The 11,303-nt window shown below is 51.5% G+C and overlaps 7 protein-coding genes across 7 annotated transcripts; 4 read left to right on the forward strand and 3 right to left on the reverse strand.

Moving 5' to 3' along the window:
• Positions 1-860: 860 nt before the first annotated feature.
• On the reverse strand, positions 861-1,238 carry LOC100898044 (histone H2A). The gene has a single exon (XM_003746370.1). It carries the CDS (start codon positions 1,236-1,238, stop codon positions 861-863), a length of 378 nt encoding a protein of 125 aa, XP_003746418.1.
• Positions 1,239-1,445: 207 nt separating this feature from the next.
• On the forward strand, positions 1,446-1,820 carry LOC100903523 (histone H2B). Its single transcript, XM_018640689.1, has one exon. It carries the CDS (start codon positions 1,446-1,448, stop codon positions 1,818-1,820), a length of 375 nt encoding a protein of 124 aa, XP_018496205.1.
• Positions 1,821-2,667: 847 nt separating this feature from the next.
• On the reverse strand, positions 2,668-4,894 carry LOC100903667 (histone H3-like). The gene is made up of 2 exons (XM_029112352.1): positions 4,529-4,894; positions 2,668-3,060 (listed from the first exon to the last, which is right to left on the reverse strand). Exons 1-2 carry the CDS (start codon positions 4,892-4,894, stop codon positions 2,668-2,670), a joined length of 759 nt encoding a protein of 252 aa, XP_028968185.1.
• LOC108864643 (histone H4) lies at positions 3,318-3,635 on the forward strand. Its single transcript, XM_018640696.1, has one exon. It carries the CDS (start codon positions 3,324-3,326, stop codon positions 3,633-3,635), a length of 312 nt encoding a protein of 103 aa, XP_018496212.1. The 5' UTR covers positions 3,318-3,323.
• Positions 4,895-5,098: 204 nt separating the features above from the next.
• On the forward strand, positions 5,099-5,476 carry LOC108864638 (histone H2B). Its single transcript, XM_018640690.2, has one exon. It carries the CDS (start codon positions 5,102-5,104, stop codon positions 5,474-5,476), a length of 375 nt encoding a protein of 124 aa, XP_018496206.1. The 5' UTR covers positions 5,099-5,101.
• Positions 5,477-6,182: 706 nt separating this feature from the next.
• On the reverse strand, positions 6,183-6,617 carry LOC108864635 (histone H3). Its single transcript, XM_018640683.1, has one exon. The coding sequence runs from the start codon at positions 6,591-6,593 to the stop codon at positions 6,183-6,185; it is 411 nt and encodes a 136-aa protein (XP_018496199.1). The 5' UTR covers positions 6,594-6,617.
• Positions 6,618-7,179: 562 nt separating this feature from the next.
• On the forward strand, positions 7,180-7,509 carry LOC100903806 (histone H4). The gene has a single exon (XM_003746407.2). It carries the CDS (start codon positions 7,198-7,200, stop codon positions 7,507-7,509), a length of 312 nt encoding a protein of 103 aa, XP_003746455.1. The 5' UTR covers positions 7,180-7,197.
• The last annotated feature ends 3,794 nt before the right edge of the window (positions 7,510-11,303 follow it).

The raw sequence follows: 11,303 nt of genomic DNA on the forward strand, positions 1-11,303 counted from the left end.
TCTGACCCCCGACGAGGTCGGTACTGGAAACGAAGATTGTCGAATATTCCAGGCCGCCTCGAGCAGGGGCGGATCCAGGAGTCCTCCAAGGGGGGGGGGGCTTCAATGCATCAGGGGGGGGGCGGATCGATATTTGGGTCCTGCCATAACATGGAGAGCATGGGAAGTCGGAAGTCTCGAGGTGGGCGATCGCCTGACCGCGGAAGAAGTCTGGGGCGTCTTTCATCTCGCTTCTTGTACCTCAATTGTTATGCACAAGCTTGGACATAGGTGAACTGAATGTAGGCTCCATGAACTGAATGCACATTCAGTTTTCGGTTCGGTTGGTCGGCGATAGGTTCGGAGGCATTATTCTCCAAGAGTGTGGTCGCCCCGAAGAAGGCCTTAATCTTTTGCCAGAAAAGCTTAGGCAGCAGCTCGGTCAGTCTTCTTGGGGAGAAGGATAAACTAAATGTTGGGCAATGCCCCACCTGGCGATGGTCGCTCCGGACAGGAGCTTGTTCAATTCTTCGTCGTCACGGATGGCCCGCTGGAAATCTTGTTATGGCAACCATGATTGACCCGATTTAGAGTCCGGAGCTTGGGCACATCGAAATACTCGCTTCATGGTGTCTTCCTCGATACTACAAGATTAGTGTCATCAATCTTAGCACTTAGACGGGTGACTCAGGCGAGGAACTCATCAAGGAAGCCGGGGGAGAGTGTTTGCCGTTCAAAAATAATAGGATCCATATTAAGGCTCCACTGAAAGAACTGGAGTCAGACCCATGCACTTGGCCGACCGGAAGGTTCGAAGGAGGAATCGATCTTTTAGAGTATAGTGGCCCTGATAAGGGCCGTTTTTCTTGAAGTGAAATGACTTAGGCAGCAGCCTTGTCGGTCTTCTTGGGGAGGAGGACAGCCTGGATGTTGGGCAGCACACCACCCTGGGCGATGGTCACACCGGACAGGAGCTTGTTCAATTCTTCGTCGTTACGGATGGCCAATTGAAGATGACGGGGGATGATTCTGGTCTTCTTGTTGTCACGAGCAGCGTTTCCTGCCAACTCGAGAACTTCAGCGGCTAAGTACTCAAGCACAGCGGCGAGGTAGACGGGGGCTCCAGCACCGACACGCTCGGCATAGTTTCCCTTGCGGAGGAGACGGTGAATACGACCGACGGGGAACTGAAGTCCCGCACGAGACGAACGGGTCTTCGCCTTCGACTTTGCCTTTCCTCCCTTTCCGCGTCCAGACATGTTGATAGTACGTTAGTTCAGAACTGACGATTGCTCCGAGTTCGGGCTCTCGCGTTTATATATGAGGCCAGGTGGCCATACTCACCGAGCGGAGCAACCCCTCTCTCAAAAGGCGGCAGAAGTTGCGCTCTTCTCGCCCCAGTCCGAACATTGAAATACGAACGCTCTTGTGGTGCTCCTCACTCTCGTTTGAAGTCGCTTCGAACGATGCCGCCTGCAGCCAGTGGAAAGGCCGTGAAGAAGGCCGGTAAGGCCCAAAAGAACGTCCGTGCCACGGACAAGAAGAAGAAGAAGCGCAGGAGGAAGGAATCTTTCTCCATCTACATCTACAAGGTGTTGAAACAAGTCCACCCCGACACCGGTATCTCCTCGAAGGCCATGTCTATCATGAACTCGTTCGTGAACGACATTTTCGAGCGTATTGCCGCCGAAGCATCTCGTCTGTCCCACTACAACAAGAGGTCGACCATCACCTCTCGGGAAGTCCAGACCGCTGTGAGGCTCCTTCTCCCCGGAGAGTTGGCCAAGCACGCCGTCTCTGAAGGAACCAAGGCTGTCACCAAGTACACCTCTTCCAAGTAAATTGCATCCTCCGATGGAAAAAACGGCCCTTTTCAGGGCCACCAAAATGAACAAGAGCGATTATCCCCAAGCCTTGAGTCTGAGTTCTCTCAAATACGGGCCGACCATCATGCAGATTGACTTCGTGTGCATGTTAATTGAATATATATCGCTGCGGATAGGTATCTGAGGGTGCTTTTTTCCTTTATAGTCTGACATCCTGGGGAGTTTTTTGTGGGATGGACAAAAATGTACCGAAGGTCGGAATCCGTGCTTCTGTCAGGAAAATGTCGGCGTATGGCATTTATCGCTATACTTCGGTAGCGATCTCAGCCCTATCGACCGATAACAGTTATGATGAAATCGCTTCCCATTACTCCGATGAAGCGTCTGGTCAAAATGAGCTGAATCCACCAGACCAACGTATCTGGAGGGGAAGCTATTCAGAAAAATGAGAATAGGACCCGCTCCGAGCCTGATCGAATCTTGATCGAAATAAATCTGGAGCGTGAAAGTCTTCCCGCTCGCCTCGACGCACGTGGCGACTTCCTCGTGGATGAAGATGCTTATTGAGAGCGCGTTTCATCAGAATGAATATGGAATTCATGATATGGAGAATTATTCCTCATTCATCCATTTTCTTTCGTTCGTCAATAATGGGTAGCGTCTCAATCCATGTGTCGGATTCTGGATATGATATCGTCGAATGAATCAACTTCCCAGTCGCCCATGTTCTCAGACAGCTTAGTGTCATATATTCTTGCTGGAAGTTGCACGCATATTTCGCCTTAGCCACGGAGTCATGATCTCATAGAATTGGGTGGCCCTGAGAAGGGCCGTTTTTTTCTATCGCACGGATACGAGTGACTTAAGCACGCTCTCCGCGGATACGACGAGCCAGCTGGATGTCCTTGGGCATGATGGTGACACGCTTGGCGTGGATGGCGCACAAGTTGGTGTCTTCGAAGAGACCGACGAGGTAAGCCTCAGAGGCCTCCTGAAGAGCCATGACGGCAGAGCTCTGGAAACGGAGATCGGTCTTGAAGTCCTGAGCGATCTCACGAACAAGTCGCTGGAAAGGCAACTTGCGGATCAGGAGCTCAGTCGACTTCTGGTAACGACGGATCTCACGAAGAGCGACGGTACCGGGCCTGTAACGATGGGGTTTCTTGACACCTCCGGTGGCCGGGGCGGACTTGCGGGCAGCCTTGGTGGCGAGCTGCTTACGCGGAGCCTTTCCTCCGGTGGATTTACGAGCGGTCTGCTTTGTACGAGCCATAGCGATAGACGACAGACGAACCTATCAGGAACTGAATCCAAGGGCTCGAGGCTTTATATAGGACGGGGTGTGTGAGTGAGAGCGACCGTTGGAGCTCTAGAGCATCGGATGCTGCGAGGGCGCTCTTTGGGCGGGACGCGTTTATGAGTCGAACTCTCGCCCAATAGAGGAGGAAGCGGTGCTCCGGATGAGTATAAAATGCCTCCGACCCAGTCAGTTCTAACTTCTCATTTGTTAAGAGAATCATGTCTGGACGCGGCAAGGGAGGAAAAGGTCTTGGAAAGGGCGGCGCCAAGCGTCATCGCAAAGTCTTGCGTGACAACATCCAGGGTATCACCAAGCCCGCCATCCGTCGTTTGGCACGTCGTGGTGGAGTCAAACGTATTTCTGGTTTGATCTACGAAGAGACCCGTGGTGTCCTCAAGGTTTTCCTTGAGAACGTCATCCGTGACGCTGTCACCTACACCGAGCACGCCAAGAGGAAGACCGTCACCGCCATGGACGTCGTCTACGCTCTCAAGAGACAAGGACGTACCCTCTACGGTTTCGGAGGTTAATCACGTCAAACTCTCCTTCGGCAGAAAAAAACGGCCCTTCTCAGGGCCACCAATTTTTAAGAGATCATGCCCTGACTTAGCGCGAGTTGGTTCCTCAATCGAAAGTTTCTTCTGGTCCTTCATAGAGTCTGACATTTAATTCGATTACTTCGACAGCGATTCGACTAGAGAGGTCCGTGCACCAATCTCGCTACAACATATAAACTTGCACCCTCCACTTTCAAGCTCACAATCTACAGGATTCATTCTCCCCTTAATCACGAGTGACCGATACACATCGCCCTCATGCTCGACGAACGAAGCAATGGGATTCCATAGGTCTCTTCCTCATTAGTTTCCACATTTTCCTCGCCGATATAAGGGAAGGAACAAATTTTGGAGGACACCAATATCGAGCTGGAATACATGTGCATTCGCCTGGGAACAAGCAGGTTTTATTCGTATTCGGTTTCGAGCTTATCCGAATAATTATTTTCGTTAATAACCGGGCTGCCCCCTCCTCGAGGAGCCCGCGATCGAGCTCTTCACTGAGACCTTTTTCATGCGATACATCTCTTGCATGTGGATGATTGTGCGCGATGCGGTTCCCGTCGGCATTCGGTCATCGATTCCCCCGATGATTGGTTCAAACGATGATCCTCATCGATTACGCTTTCGATATCGATTTACTGTCACACCTGCAATAGTTTCAATAGTGGGATGCTCCCGATCTCGCCACCTGGGCGTTTTTCAGGAGACGTTGCTAACCGTGGCATAAAGCCTAATTTTATCGTGATTCCCATTTCAATCCTATGCCATGCCAACCGACAACTCCGGAGGTTGAATCGATCTTCTAGAGTGTAGTGGCCCTGAAAAGGGCCGTTTTTTTGGCGTAGAATGACTTAGGCAGCAGCCTTGTCTGTCTTCTTGGGGAGGAGGACAGCCTGGATGTTGGGCAACACACCACCCTGGGCGATTGTCACACCGGAGAGGAGCTTGTTCAATTCTTCGTCGTTACGGATGGCCAATTGAAGATGACGGGGGATGATTCTGGTCTTCTTGTTGTCACGAGCAGCGTTTCCTGCCAACTCGAGAACTTCAGCGGCCAAGTACTCGAGCACAGCGGCGAGGTACACGGGGGCTCCAGCACCGACACGCTCGGCATAGTTTCCCTTGCGGAGGAGACGGTGGATACGACCGACGGGGAACTGAAGTCCCGCACGAGACGAACGGGTCTTCGCCTTCGACTTCGCCTTTCCTCCCTTTCCGCGTCCAGACATGTTGATAGTACGTGAGTTCAAAACTGACGATTGCTCTGGGTTAGGGCTCTTGCGTTTATATATGTAGCTGGGCGGGCTCTGTCGCCGAGCGGAGCAGCCTCTCTCTCAAAAGGCGGCAGAAGATCCGCTCTTCTCGCCCCAGTCCAAACATTGAAATACGAACGCTCTTCTGGTGCTCCTTACTCTCGTTTGAAGTCGCTTCGAACGATGCCGCCTGCAGCCAGTGGAAAGGCCGTGAAGAAGGCCGGTAAGGCCCAAAAGAACGTCCGTGCCACGGACAAGAAGAAGAAGAAGCGCAGGAGGAAGGAGTCTTTCTCCATCTACATCTACAAGGTGTTGAAACAAGTCCACCCCGATACCGGTATCTCCTCGAAGGCCATGTCTATCATGAACTCGTTCGTGAACGACATTTTCGAGCGTATCGCCGCCGAAGCTTCTCGTCTGTCCCACTACAACAAGAGGTCGACCATCACCTCTCGGGAAGTCCAGACCGCTGTGAGGCTCCTTCTCCCCGGAGAGTTGGCCAAACACGCCGTCTCTGAAGGAACCAAGGCTGTCACCAAGTACACCTCATCCAAGTAAATTGCATCTTCCGATGTAAAAAAAACGGCCCTTTTCAGGGCCACCAAAATTAACAAGAGCAAATATCCCCAAGCCTCGAGTCAGAGTTCTCCCCGATAAAAACCGGCGATACCGCAGCCTAATTCCATGTGCATCATGATAAGATACGCGCATATTACTTCAGATAGGTACCTGAGGGAGCAATTCTTCCATATGCTTCCGACATATTGGGGAGTATTCATGTGGAAAAGACAAGAATGTACCAAAGGTCGGAGTCCGTGCATCTGTCAAGAATGTGTCGGCGTATGGAATTTATCGCTATACTCCCGTCGCGAGCTCTATTGACCGAAATCGATGGAAATTGAATCGCTCTCAATACTTTCTTGGAGCGTCTGATCAAAATGGGCTGAATCCACCAGACCGACGTATCTATTGAGAGCGCGTTTCATCAGAATGAATATGGAATTCATGATATGGATAATTCTTCCTCATTCATCTATTTTCATTCGTTCGACAAAAACAAGTAGCGTCTCAATCCATGTGTCGGATTCAAGATACGATATCTTCGAATGAATCAGCTCCCCAGTCGCCCATGTTCTCAAAAAGCATAGTGTCGTATATAATTGTGGGAAGCGGACCTAATTTGGTAAGCCATAAGGTCATGATCTCATAGAATTGGGTGGCCCTGAGAAGGGCCGTTTTTTTCTATCTCACGGTTGCGAGTGACTTAAGCACGCTCTCCGCGGATACGACGGGCCAGTTGGATGTCCTTTGGCATGATGGTGACACGCTTGGCGTGGATGGCGCACAGGTTGGTGTCTTCGAAGAGACCGACGAGGTAAGCCTCAGAGGCCTCCTGAAGAGCCATGACGGCTGAGCTCTGGAAACGGAGATCGGTCTTGAAGTCCTGAGCGATCTCACGAACAAGTCGCTGGAAAGGCAACTTGCGGATCAGGAGCTCAGTCGACTTCTGGTAACGACGGATCTCACGAAGAGCGACGGTACCGGGCCTGTAACGATGGGGTTTCTTGACACCTCCGGTGGCCGGGGCGGACTTGCGGGCAGCCTTGGTGGCAAGCTGCTTACGCGGAGCCTTTCCTCCGGTGGATTTACGAGCGGTCTGCTTAGTACGAGCCATAGCGAACGAGTGCGCGCCAAAACTTTAGGTGACTGGAGTGAGACTCATGGGTCCTTATATAGAGAAGAGAGAGTGGGCGAGCCAGATGGCGTCTCGCCGCGCCACCTGGGAGGACGCCTCCGGACTAGGGTAGACTGTACAACGGTCGAAATATGAGCTGATTGACGGAACGGGTTGGAGATGCGATTTTGTCAGTCGAAACTATGGATCCAACAACGCAAACCCCGATATAGATCGGAAGACTTGAAGAAGAGTCTGGAAATGTACGCATCACGAGGCAAACATTGCTGGCTCGAAGCCCAGTTTCCGATGACGATTCGTTTCGTGAGCTCTTATCGACGCAGTCTTAAGAGCTTTCCTTTGCGATGTTTCCCTTGCACATGGACTTCTTCGTTCGAATTCGATGTATCTATTCGGTTCTTCTCTTCGGAGCTCGAATTATCATACGTGCTCACTATTATCCGGGGAATGTGCGCTGTTAGCCACAAGGGGTTCACCCATGCGACCACCCTCCTCGCTCTTCAGAAGGCGGAGCCGGTGCTTCGACCGGGTATAAAAGAATCTCGGGCTACGCAGATCTAACTTCTCATTCGAAAAGAGAATCATGTCTGGACGCGGCAAGGGAGGAAAAGGTCTCGGAAAGGGTGGCGCCAAGCGTCATCGTAAAGTTTTGCGTGACAACATCCAGGGTATCACCAAGCCTGCCATCCGTCGTTTGGCACGTCGTGGTGGAGTCAAACGTATTTCTGGTTTGATCTACGAAGAGACCCGCGGTGTCCTCAAGGTTTTCCTTGAGAACGTCATCCGTGACGCTGTCACCTACACCGAGCACGCCAAGAGGAAGACCGTCACCGCCATGGACGTCGTCTACGCTCTCAAGAGACAAGGACGTACCCTCTACGGTTTCGGAGGTTAAATCACTTCGAGTTCTTCATCGACAACGAAAAAACGGCCCTTCTCAGGGCCACCAACTTGAAAGAGATCATCGCCCGGATAAGCACCAGTCGCCTCCAGAGGATTTCGGAAACTCCCTATCCGAAAAGCTATCGAATCCTTGGTCGTCGTAGCCTGATTCTTCAAAGTGGCGGCGCCAGCGGGACGCTGATCCCCATATGGCGTCCCGATTCTGGAAATCAGGACGCCCGGCACCCCAATTCTTCAGATCACTCGATTTATGTGTGGGTTAGAAATCTCTGAGATAAATTCAGGAGCAGTATTTCTAGAGCACGGCCCGCGGAGGGTTTCGAGAAACATTCTAGGCTAGGCAACAAACAGCATTAGGAGATTTGTATGATCTGATGAAGAGAGATCGTCCACCGTGAGAATTCACGTCGTACGCATCTGTATCCAGTGAGACGACCCCGTGCGCGTAGTGCACCGATTTGGACTCCACTCTTCAGCAACCAAAGAAAAAACCGGCGCCACCACTGATTATCCCGCGGAGATCCTCGAAGAAATTCCTCTTGTATTTCCATTTCTATCGTAGATGTAGGTAGATCTTTAGGGTCTAGTCTAGACCCAATGGAGTCCCCAAAATACTTCCTCAGCGACGTGCGACACGGTCCCGTCTTCGACGTTCGACGCGGTCCAATCTTCGACGCTCCGTCGGGAATTCGAACTCCCCGGCCGAGGCAATGGTTGGAATCAGAGACTCTCGCGGAGAAGATATGGAGCCGGAGAAGGCTCGTAGAGTTCGGCGACTTCATCGGGTGAATTCGAGATCGGCGACACAAACTCGAGAGCCGATTGTTAAGACCCCGGCCGTTCGATCGTTAGTGCCTCGAATCCGAAACTCAGCTCATTCGGAACGGGAGCGCTCAGAGGGGTTGAAGTTCGCTTCTGCCCCTCGTTCCGTCATTGATAGAGAAGAATTCGGAGAAGAATTCCAACATTCCTCAATAATGAGCTCTTTAATCTGTTCACGATGCTCAAGGTCTCTTGCGAGTCAGAGACATGCGCTCAACTTCCGAATCTCGTACACTGAGAGGAGCTGCTTCGCTGAGGAATCCGAGAACTCCGCCGAATTTTCTACGTATGCACAGTCGGTCCAGCTCCTTTCCCTTGTTGAATTCTTGTCGACATAAAGGGTACACTTGGAATCGGGTCTGCAAATACTCATATGAGTATATCGAGGACAACAAATGATGTCGAACTTATCAATACTGATTTACACCGAGCGAGCTCTCCGGAATTCGCGCTGCGTGAGCACTCAGTCACCAGCTTTACTCCCGTAAGTTCGCTGAACACTGCCTCCTCGCCCGCACGGCATTGCGAGTTCTGAGCCTACATTTGCCCGAGTACAAGATGTGAGCTGCCACCGAGCGCATGCATTGCGCGGTGATTGAGATCCTCAGCGCGATGAACGGGAATCCTCCCATCGAGAATGCATTCGACGATTACACGCTTCTCGGCGGATAGTTTCGCCGAATATTACCGGATGTCCTCTGGCGAAGGTAGCGGAATCGAACAATGAATCTTACCTTTTTACCCCGAACTCGGAAAATCCGTGCTCCGGATATGCCGCCCGATTTCCCTCGCTGTGTATCGCTTGTTCGTGGTAGAGGATACGGAAAAGAATACGAGAAAAACCGGATTGCGTACTTCTCCGGAGATTTTCACGAATGAAGGAAGAACTCGGAGAATGCGGCTGTTACAGTTCATAACTAAATTCCCGAAGTACGTATCACGTGTCTCATTTTCGACTCGATCATAGCAGGATGGAAATGCGCTGAAATCGGTTTCCAGAGAATTGAGGGCGAAATATGATTGAGCGCGATATACTCGATTCCATCCCCCTTTTCGATTCGCTTCGCACAATATATGAGATTTTTCGCTCATACAATGAGATTCGTGGTTGGGGTGGTGATCGATCATCCCGACGGGTGCTTCATTGAGGAGAAAAGCGTCCTTGAAAGCGAAAGACGCTTCGGATGAATAAATTGGAGTCCATTTATTCGGATAAACAGAATGATCACCATGTTTTTCGGCAGCCTCTACTAATGTCCGAAGATCGAGTCAGAAGAAGTACCGTTGCTAGCGGTCGGTTGATCCTTAAAACAATCGGTACATCATCGGGAGAGAACTGTCATGTTTCCTGACGGGGAGTCCCGAGCGGTCAGTAGAAGCCTAGTCCACAGACTATTGATCGCTGCACTGAGGGAGACAGGGAATACTTCCCGCGTCCGTCTGGATGATTTCCGTCCACTCCCAAAGCGACTTCTCTCGCAGTCTTGTGGAAGTTGTCCAGAGCGATACCGCTGCTTCAGTTTGTCCGAAAAGCTGGAGGTTGTGCCCGTGGAGCTGCTTGGTTTGCGCGTCATGCTTCTCCAGTTCATGTGCGCTCGCCCAAACTTTAGGAATTGAAATCACAATGATTAGCCAGTCAGCACCATCGGATAGAGACTCCGACCCGGAGAGGAGTCGTTCGATACGAAATTCTGCGAAAGTTCCATCTTAAGATCGGATACCGCAGATTCTCGTGTGGGAGCGTTTGACCTGCTCCACTGTAGACATCAAGGGGAAGGACCTAGGCCAGAGGTACGTCCATCAAAGAAAGTCGAGGTTCGACCCGAAGGAGCGTATTCCCTCCAGTTCTGCAATCCTCGCTTCAGACACGAGCTATTCCATGAGGATAACCGTCTATTCCGAGCGCGCACTCCCGAAGCACCACTGAGGTTCTACTAGGGTATCATTTTCAACAACTGCGCCGAACCAGAGCTCGTCATTAGAGTCTCGATCCATACTCCGTACTTCGCACCGAGGTCTCCTCTGCGAATCGTCTCTGAACGATGGTATATGGCCATTCGAAATCAACCGAGTCTTGCGTAGACCAGAATGTGAAGAGACAGAAGAAGCGACGCAATGCTCGTCCCTGGTGATGTGAGGAAACGACGCTCGCCTGGGTGGCGGGGCCGCGCGGTCCCGTAGGTAGTCCACTGCGCGGCCAGCGGATCTCGGCACGGGCGAGTAGTTCGGATCCTCCACTCGATGAATCTTAGCGAAATCCCCATCACTCTCTGTGGCGCGTCCATTTGCTCCGCGCCTTTCGAAACCTCAAGATGGTGGCTTAGCGTAGCATTTGGGAGCAGCGAATGAAGTCGTTAGGAGCGAAGGTATAGAAGTATGTTCGGTAGAGGAGGAAACTGCCCCGACTGAAGCGAGCAAAAGATGGTCACAGAGAGTAATCGAATTGGTTGAGATTGGTAGATGTCGAAATCCCTCCCGCCTGGATGCGGGGCGGGTGAGGTCCCTTTCTTTCCTCCAAGCCCTCTCTCATGATATAATTGTTTATTTATACGCTCGATTATAATCGACTGTGACATCGGCTAAGACGCCCAAGTCATTGCTCATAGCTTACGAACAAGGTGAAGTGGTACCCTCCTGACCACTATCAGCTATTCTCCGTCACTCTCCGACTTCCCCAGTCGAGAGATTGATTTGGTTTCGGAATTCCATTCCTAACCGATTTTTTTGGTGCCGTTCCGGATCCCGGGCGATTCATGAATTCCTCAGAGAAATTTGAATCTGACAGCTCGGTCCGGCGTCAGCTGTTGAATGAGTCTGACCGGAGGGCCGACGACAGCGCTCGGCTCTCTGAAATTATACAGCCCCTCCGAACAAATAGAGCAAGAAGATCGCGTTCCAACGGTTTCGTTGACAACTCACCGGACTGTGTGAGCCGTGAGCCAAAGATAGAATCTAGGTTGCTCT

This window comes from Galendromus occidentalis, unplaced genomic scaffold (assembly GCF_000255335.2).
Source record: "Galendromus occidentalis unplaced genomic scaffold, Mocc_1.1 scf7180000077496, whole genome shotgun sequence".
In the NCBI taxonomy this organism is placed as follows: Eukaryota; Metazoa; Arthropoda; class Arachnida; order Mesostigmata; family Phytoseiidae; genus Galendromus; species Galendromus occidentalis.